The following is a 10,068-nucleotide window of genomic DNA, read 5'->3' on the forward strand; positions in this document are numbered from 1 at the left end:
AGTTAGGCTTAACGTCTTCATGTCATTTTTATAATACATCAAGTAGTATGTTTATTGAATTTTGAAGATAAAGGGAGTTTGTGATAATAATTTGTGATATTTGTAAAGGAAAATTTGTTCCTATTAATCAATAATTAATTTTTTTTCATCTTTTTTAACGTTCAAAGTATTATTTTAAGCAAATATGATCGTTCTTAATATTTTGAAAAAAAGGGGAAATTTTAGTCCAAAAGGGGAATTTTCAAGGATCATAAAGGGAAATTCCATTTTTGCGAGTTGGCATCACTGCCAGAACTATAGTCTCGACTCGACTCTAGCCTACACTATAGCCTGTACTATGTCTTTCAAGTTGACGTATTCTAAGTATTGGCGGCTAACGGCGCCGCACACTCACTTCGCTTGAGCACTACCCCAACCCTATTCTAAAAAAAGTGATGGGCTGTCTATAACGCCACCTAGAGGACAGTACCAAGTCTTACGCATCAAGAATCGTCCAACCCGATATTAATCCAACCAAAATTATTCTAACCTAACCTAACCAAGCACTTTTACCACTTAAATAACCTTTTGGACCCCTAAGAAACACGCAATGCCATTATTTGTATTTTTTGTGGCAGGCACTAAAATTAAATTGCAATATTTTGGAAAAGGTGTATTTTTTGTGGAAGCCACAAAATTTGAATAGAAATATTTTGTAAAAATGAAATTTTTGTGGCAGGCACTAAGCAATATTGTGTGGCAGGCATTCGCTTAGATTGTTAAATTTTAAAACGAAAAATTCTTAATAAGCTGAACCTACGAAAAAGTAAGCTAAAACTAGTTAAAAATAGTCTTGCCTAAGCCTGTGTTCCTTAACAAGAAACGAAAACGTTTTCATAGCGAGAGCTAGCCAGAATAATTCCGTCAGCGTTGCAGATATTACATGTTTATCTCAGCCCTAATTCTGAGAATCTATGATTTGCTTTATGACTGAAGATAAATTCCCAACAGAATAATTCAACAAACGATATTTCAACTAAGAAAAACTTAAAATTATTGGTATTTACAGCGCGACTCGTAATTAAATATACACCAGCAGCGCAGTTGGATGGTAAACAAAGTGATGTTAAAAATAATCTGCCAGAAAAAAAACCTCTTTCATGGTATTTTTACCTCTCCGAGGGGACTATGTCCCCTAGGAGGGGTTATACAACCACCGTGTCTGTCTGTGGGTCTGTGGGTCTGTCTGTCAGGCCTGCGAACGCGTTCGCATTTCCTCGAAGGGTTGGCAAAACCACCGTGTGACGGTGAGCGTTAACGGATTGATTTGCGGTTGGGTTTGGTTTGGTTATTCTTTTTTCGTCAACGCTCACCGGATATTTCGTTATTATTATGTTGTAGGTCGTGAATGTTGAGTTCGTGTTGTGACTGTTGTGGGTGTTGAGTTTGTGTTATGATTGTTGTGGATGTTGAGTCTGTTGTGTTTGTATGGGCGTTTTCTCTCCAACTTCTTCTTAATGACTTTGGGAAAATTAGACCTTCAGCTTTATCGGAAGCGTATTTAATAGAGTACGAAATTTTGGTTTAATTTAAATAGAATTGAAATTGAAATTATTGCATCGAAAAAATTCTAATTTAGCGTTTCTCTATTGATTAAAAGCAAATGCGCCACCCAGGTTTCGAACCCAGGCCATTCGGCTTGGCAGTCGAGCGCTCTACCACAGAACCACCGATAGCTGCTTAAGTTCACTGAAATTAAGACACTGATCGTAAGCATAATAGGTAATAAAGTCTTTTTTTATGAATGAATTTATGAAGGCCTAATCTGTTTTTTTACGAATGAAATTTTAAAGGTTAAATCTTGTTTTAACGCAGTCAGCCGAGATAAGAGGGTTAAAGGGTAGACCCTGTGGGTGGTCCACTTTGTTAGTTTTTTGTTATTTATTTACGGGTATTATTAACGACCTATATATAGTTGTGTTAATTCAAAGGCGATAATTTAACATTTATTGCTTTAAGAGCTGGCGGTTAGTCAAGTGGCTCTCTGTGCTTTGTTGATGGTAAGGTTTTTGCTTCTTGTAAATATATTTGGTGTGGATATTTGGATATCTACGATTTCTAACGCAGTCAATGATTTCCTGGGTGTGCGAGTCATTATATGATATTGGAAATTGGACGGCATTGGTCTTTTTCATGCGGTATCTGTCACAACGTCAACTGGAAGTCTACGAGTGTTGAAATAAAATGAGTGTTAAGCAAGTATTTCGTAAGCGAGAAAAATACAAATACCATCTGTAGATGTTTCTTTCATTAAAAATTGCTTAGTATTATATTCAACTGATAAACATGTACTGTAAAAAGGGTTAAATTCAATTGTGCATTGTTTTAGTAAGTCAACTCGCTGTTGTAACTACTTAATTTATAATATTCTGAATAAATTAAACTCGATTGTTTCGTCTCAATTATTTAAATTAAAATTAAAATTTTATACCGGGCAGGGTCTGAACCGAGAATACGTTTTTCGTAAATAAGTCTGAATTGCGGAGATATCTTTGGGGGTCGTGTCGAGAAATTAATACCACTAGGGACCATTCTTCCGAGGAGAGGTATATTTTGGCTTGCCAACTTGTTTTTTATACAATTCCATTTTGTTTTTAGTACACATGCCCTTCTACTAAAGCAAAGCTTGTACGTAGAGGGCACAATTAGTAATTTTTTTAATTTTTTAGAGCACCGCACAATTTACAAAATCAAAAATATCAAACAACATTTCTTCTAGGCCTAGAACATGTTATATATCATATCATATTTTAATAATATAGAATATTTAAGTCGTGAGAGGCCGCGGAATTGAAAAAACTGCGCAAATGAAAATATCTGCGTAAGTGGAAAACCGCGCAAATGAAAAACCTGCGCAAGTGGAAAACTGAGCATATGAAAAATGCGTTAATGGAAAACTGCGAAATTGCATATGCGGTAATCGGAACTGCGCAATTCGGCCCATAACCTACCTCTATATAAAGGTACTGTCACGTGCGAAAACGTAATTTTGAAATCGGTCTATTACACGCTTCAAAACCTTTGTACGTCCCAAAATTGAATGAAGCGCCGTTACGCACGCTAGTGAAAACCAAGGCTAATGCTTGGTTTCCACTAGCGCGCGTCATAATGAATTTTTATTTTCGCACGTCAAAACCTTTGTACGTCCCAAAAGTTGAATGACGTGCGTTAGTGAAAACCAAGGCTAATGCTTCGTTTCCACTAGCGCGCGTCATAATGAATTTTTATTTTCGCACGTCAAAGCCTTTGTACGTCCCATAGTTGAATGACGCGCCGTTACGCGCGCTACTAAAAACCAAGGCCAAAGCTTGTTTTCCACTAGCGCGCGTCATAATGTTATTTTCTTTACGCGCGTAAAAACGTTTGAACGTTTCAAAGCTGAGAAACGCGTCGTTGCGCGCGCCAGTGGAAAACAAGCTTTATGCTTGGTTTCCACTAGCGCGCGTCATAATGAATTTTTATTTTCGCACGTCAAAACCTTCCTACGTCCCAGGGGCGTAGGAACGTTCTAGAAATTGGAGGGGGCAAAGAGAAACGAAAAGGGGTCTGGAGAACGGTTTTGAAGTTTTCATGGAGTGTAGCTCCGAATGCATGTGTACTTTTTACTACTATGCAAATTGGCGGGAAAAGACTGAAATTTAAACACAGTTGAGGTTCTATAAGCTTTATATGCTTTTAAAATGAGAATTTGAGCCTTTTGAATATTTCAACTGACCAAAAAGTTGGAGGGGGCAATAACATTAGTTGCCCCTCCCAGCAAAATTCTAGGCAGGGGCATTGCCCCCCCTGCCCCTCCCGGTTCCTACGCCCCTGGTACGTCCCAAAGTTGAATGACGCGAAAACTGGACTAAGATAACGATAAGAAAACGTCTATAATAAGAATGTATCAAATAGAAAACGATATTTCATTTGAAAATTGGCCCGGTATCGCCATCTATCCAGTATCTACGGAAACGGAAATCAATTTAACTCTGTGGCTCGAATTTCGAAGGGATCCGTAATTGTAATAATAAAAACATAAAGCAAGTTAGGTATAAAAGAGACAGCCCAACCAAGCCCAGATTGTTTATATCGCATTGTGCTGCTACTTAATTAAATAGGTAATTAAGATTAGGATGGATCGATAGGTCTGCACGCAGCTTTCAACTATAATCAATTAAAAAAAACGAATCAAGCGAGCGCTACAAAGGCATTCCTCGGAAAATCCACCGAGCATTGAGACTCGGTTTAGCTTACAGTTTAATTAGAGTCGAGGAAAGGGGTAAAATCCGCGCGTCTTGAATCTAACTTGAAAATAGGTCGTCGTAGGCTCCGGTCCTCCGACTAACTATTATTAGCCCGTAATGTTTCCAATAATGATTAGCGCGGCGGAAACGTACAATTAAATCCGGAATCCCGCGATTAGAGCCAATTTCGCGATATTGCAGCTATTCGCGACCATCGAAGCTAAGTCGGGCCTCCTCGCGCCACATTTAACCAAAAACGCTTTCGGGAAAATTACAAAATAATGCAAAATATGCTACTAAACTACTAATACTCTACTAATTATAAACGGTTTAGGCTTATTTATTCCACTACCATTTATATTACAACCGTGTAGTGTGACAAGACAACGCTGAAGGACAAAGTAGTAGCGAACACTTCGATGCGTCAAGTTCACAACATATTGACGCATTGGGGATAAACCCGCAAAAATTCTGGATTGGTGTACCGCTACTAAAACTCGGAAAATATTTGGAACGATAACCAGGTTGTTTGCTATATACCGCTACTTGGAATAAACTCGCAGTGTGACCAATAAATTAGGCGATACTATAAAGTAAATTTGGTCTTAACCAACTTGTTAAACTGGGAAAACAAAATCACGTGACTACCATATCACAGTCAAATTCTATTCGGTAACTCGTGTTCGTAGTTACCCGTGCGACATTAAAGAAAAAATTATTCCTTTCAGATACTGCAGACAGCTAATTAACTTACACTTTTCTATTACAAAATGCTTTAAATAATAATAATAAATAGATAATTTAGACGAATCGATCAAAATTTAAACCACCATTAGCAAAATAAAATGAATAATAGTTCGTATTTCTTAGGATTGATGGCGCTGCAGTTCTCCACAAAGTCACGTTACTACCATCTTTTCAGCCCCCCTGGACTTTATAGTTTCGCCTATTTATGTTAAAATCAAGTTTGGTATTCATTCGAGCATACATGTTAAAAAAAATTAGTCAGGTGCGTATAACGTGCAAATGATCGAGTCGAAATATTGTAGGTGGGATTAACTCAGGGGTATCCCGATGGCTTCGTCATTAGATATTGGAAAAAACACAGGTGTTCGAATTACGTTACCACTAGATATAAAGACGGTTTTTAACATTGAGTTGGCCTTTTGAGTTCGGCAGCCATGATGAGAATGGCAAACTGCGTCGTTTCTTTCAGTAAGTATTGGGATTTATAAAATGTCAACTGTAAATCCGTAGAGTTGGGAAATCTAACTGGCTATTTTGTTCCACTTTAGCGCTTTTATACTTGATATTAAAGACATCTAGCGTGGGTTGCGCTCCGATTGAGGAATCGTAAGTCTCAGAAGCTGACGGAACGACGCTTTTTTATAGAAAATAAACTTATGATCAATAATTTTCAGATTAGAACGATCAAATTCGGTTTCGTTCGAAGGATCTAATGAAGAAGAAGTACCAAAGTCTGACCAGACAGAAAATACGAAACCACCGGAAGGAAATCCAGAAATTAAAGGATCGGAAAATCCAGAAGCTCCCTCATCCCCACAAGAATCTGAGGAGGGAAAATCAACGGAAGGAGGTGAAGAAGTAAAAGAACCAGAAACGCCAGAAGATCTTAACAGTCCTAAAGAACCCGATAGCCCAAGCCCACCGGAAGAAGTTAAAGAACCAGAAATGCCAGAGGAACCCGCGACCCCAAAAGAGACCGAGGGCCCAAACCCACCGGAAGAAGTTAAAGAACCAGACATGCCAGAGGAACCCGCGACCCCAAACCCACCGGAAGAAGTTAAAGAACCAGACATGCCAGAGGAACCCGCGACCCCAAACCCACCGGAAGAAGTTAAAGAACCAGAAATGCCAGAGGAACCCGCGACCCCAAAAGAGACCGAGGGCCCAAACCCACCGGAAGAAGTTAAAGAACCAGACATGCCAGAGGAACCCGCGACCCCAAACCCACCGGAAGAAGTTAAAGAACCAGACATGCCAGAGGAACCCGCGACCCCAAACCCACCGGAAGAAGTTAAAGAACCAGACATGCCAGAAAAACCCGCGACCCCAAACCCACCGGAAGAAATTAAAGAACCAGACATGACAGAGGAACCCGCGACCCCAAACCCACCGGAAGAAGTTAAAGAACCAGACATGCCAGAGGAACCCGCGACCCCAAACCCACCGGAAGAAGTTAAAGAACCAGACATGCCAGAGGAACCCGTGACCCAAAACCCACCGGAAGAAGTTAAAGAACCAGACATGCCAGAGGAGCCCGTGACCCCAAAAGCACCGGAAGAAGTAAAAGAGCCAGAAATGCCAGAAGATCCCGCCAGCCCAAACTCACCGGAAGAAGTAAAAGAACCAGAAATGCCAGAAGATCCCGCCAGCCCAAACTCATCGGAAGAAGTAAAAGAACCAGAAATGCCAGAAGATCCCGCCAGCCCAAACTCACCGGAAGAAGTAAAAGAACCAGAAATGCCTGAGGATCCCGCTGGCCCAAACGCACCGGAAGAAGTAAACGAACCAGAAATGCCAGAAGATCCCGCCAGCCCAAACTCACCGGAAGAAGTAAAAGAACCAGAAATGCCAGAAGATCCCGCCAACCCAAACTCACCGGAAGAAGTAAAAGAACCAGAAATGCCTGAGGATCCCGCTGGCCCAAACGCACCGGAAGAAGTAAAAGAACCAGAAATGCCTGACGATCCCGCCACCTCAAATACGATTGGCGTAAAAAACACAGAAGAAGCTAACACAATCGACCCTGTTTTAGAGAAGGCTAATGATATTTCAACAGAGCCAAAAACAGTAAGAGTCAATGAAAATAACGGAAATAGACCAGGATCCGGCAATGAAGGTCAATCTGAAAGTGCAAGTTCGGTTATTCAAAAGCTAGGACCTGCTGGTAAAGCAAATAATCAAGAATCCGGAAACAAGCAAACGAACGACGTCGAAGATTCCGCGCTAAGAGGTATGGAAAATTCAGAAGGAACCGATAGCCAAAGACAGCAATCGAATAATTTGTTAGAGAGCAACAGTCCTCAAGAAAACGAGGGAGGAAAGGGAATGGAAAATTCGCCGCAATCAGGTAGTTCTAGTTCGGTTTCAAGATCAAATTCAGTTTTAGGAGAACCAGGACGAACTGAACAGCAGAACTCTGGTAGCACCGGAACAAGTTCAGGCAGTGCTGGTCTTGAACCGGGAAATGTGCAAATTAAAGAAGGTTCTAATCCTCTAATGCAAAACCTAAAAGGCAATGGCGACAGTGAAGGTCAATCGAATTCGGAAGGAGGATCAAATTCAGTTTTAGGAGAACCAGGACGAATTGAACAGCAGAACTCTGGTAGTGCCCGAACAAGTTCAGGCAGTGCTGGTCTTGAACCGGGAAATGTGCAAATTAAAGAAGGTTCTAATCCTCTAATGCAAAACCTAAAAGGCAATGGCGACAGTGAAGGTCAATCGAATTCGGAAGGAGGATCAAATGCAGTTTTAGGAGAACCAGGACGAATTGAACAGCAGAACTCTGGTAGTGCACGAACAAGTTCAGGCAGTGCTGGTCTTGAACCGGGAAATGTGCAAATTGAAGAAGGTTCTAATCCTTTAATGCAAAACCTACCAGGCAATGATGATAGAGAAGGCCAATCGAATTCGGGAGGAGTAGTAAACGGGCTAACGAATAACCAGGGGGATAACCAAGGGTCTAGCAACGTTGAAAGACCGGTGCCAATCCAAGAAAACCCGTCGGGTGATGAAACAGGAGGATCTAACCTGTCGCCAGTATCAGGAAATGAACTAGGAAGTAGTACGCAATCATCATCGGGGTCCAATGTGGAAAACACTTTGAAGGCGTTAGGACTTATGTCAGTGAAAAGAGGGAAGGGTGGTGAGCCGCTTCCGGGAAACCCCAACGTCAATGGAGCTCCGATCGGTGCCATGGACTTGATGGATATCTTAAACGGAGGAGACAAGAAAAGGTAAAGATGGCACAGTGTATCATATCTAGTATTCGCGTAACCAATAAAGTTTTTAATGTTTTAATCTGCAATAATTGTTATTATAAAGGTAAAGGTATAGGCATCAATTCCATTATTTTTCATTTAAATTTAAATCTACAATCATTAGCACACAATTCACATATTAACAAACAATAGAAACACAAACGTTGGTAAAGTAACGTAATCGAATACGGGTACATGAACTTGACAGTAGAGTGTCTGTAATACCAGAAGTGATTATCTAGTTATTATTCACATATCCTTACAATTTCGAACGTGTTGCGTCAACGCATTAGCTCGCGGAAAGATGACTCAACTGAGCATGATAAAGCGGAAAACCCAAGAGTCATCCAGTCTTTCAACATCCAAAAAACTATATATTAGTTTGTGCTGAATGACAAATAAATGATAAGAGTGACGTTACGATGAAGTTGTACAACGCTATCGCGACAGCTATTTTCATGGGTAAGTCTCAACTTTGATAATTTTACAAGTAGACACTAACGTCTGGCCTAGAAAGAACTACTGAGACTTTCGGTCATTCCCAATTAGCTTCCACGCTAACTGCATATGGACAAGACATTCAAAATACGACTGACGCGAGTGGGCCATCAATAACCGCTAGCGATGCTGTTTTGCCCACAAACATTCCATCTAGCAGCGGCGCTGCCGATGTAATTTCGAACCCGGGAAAGGATACTTTATCAACCGACGCCTCGCGACCGAGACCACTTGAAAATCACACTGCTTCATTTCCCGGTCCAGACGAAAGCGCAACGCCCACGATTCCGAGTAACAGCACGAAGCCGAGTATGGACAGAAAGGATGGTAATGAGACCACGCCGACTATAAAACCGACTCGACCCAAGAAGAGAAAACATCACCATCACCGTGGTTGTCAACCAAATCGTCCGCGTCGGCCATCTTACCTATTTATGGACGGGCCACCCTTCCCTTTCCCTCCTTGGAATTCCGGGCCCCTCCTTCCTCCCCGGCCGTTCGAAGACCCATTCTTTCCACCTTTCGACTTCGATATGGGAAGAGGTTTTTAAAAATTGCCTTTAACATACAGGGTTGCCACAATTTTTTCATATTCAAATTCCCTGACATTTATGGGTTTTCCCCGACCATTTCCACAAATTCTTCACATTTAACTTAACATTAGGCAATTTTTTACCAATATTATTGCTAAAGGCTTTCCATTTGAAACCAAAATTAAATTATCTGACGTTTTAACTAGTTCTTAAAATCTATCTTTCCCTTACTTCTAGACCAATTTTCAGCCGGGAGTAGTGGCGTACTCCCAGGCGTCTGAGAGGCAGAGTTTGTGGATGGCCGTGTGAGGACGACTACCAATCCCCCAACGGGTGGTCGGAATACTTCCGCCACGGGTGTTCCCACCCGTCCCCACGTTGGCGTGGCCGTTACACTTATCTCACATTGATTAATCAGCTATTGTGTGTGCTGGTGTCTAAGGCCTTGGGTCGACACCGCTTTGTGCGTCTATCAAAAAAAGACCAATTTTAAAATTCCCTGGGTTTGGCAGGTAACTGTGGCAAGTGGCAACCCCATATAATTTTTTTTGCACACTGAATTTGGGTTTCTCAAGAAATGTCTGCTAATTTTGCATTATGTGAATGAAAACGTTTCGAATCATAAATTATTAAGTTCTCTGTGATATCTTAATTTAAAATAACACTTCAATTCTCTCCCAACCCCCATATTTCCAATAATAAAAATTTAACGTGTACACTTTGTAAAAATATACGAAATGAGAAATATTTATATTTATGCTCGAAATA

General features: G+C 40.8%; 1 protein-coding gene across 1 annotated transcript; it reads left to right on the forward strand.

The window, feature by feature from the left end:
• Nucleotides 1–5,440: 5,440 nt before the first annotated feature.
• LOC149932544 (uncharacterized) lies at nt 5,441–8,309 on the forward strand. Its single transcript, XM_090155619.1, has 3 exons — nt 5,441–5,480; nt 5,561–5,618; nt 5,687–8,309. The coding sequence occupies exons 1-3, from the start codon at nt 5,447–5,449 to the stop codon at nt 8,247–8,249; spliced, it is 2,655 nt and encodes an 884-aa protein (XP_090011745.1). The 5' UTR covers nt 5,441–5,446; the 3' UTR covers nt 8,250–8,309.
• Nucleotides 8,310–10,068: the final 1,759 nt, after the last annotated feature.

Source organism: Leiobunum rupestre, chromosome 8 (assembly GCF_980474605.1).
Source record: "Leiobunum rupestre chromosome 8, qqLeiRupe1.1.hap1, whole genome shotgun sequence".
Classification (NCBI taxonomy): Eukaryota; Metazoa; Arthropoda; class Arachnida; order Opiliones; family Sclerosomatidae; genus Leiobunum; species Leiobunum rupestre.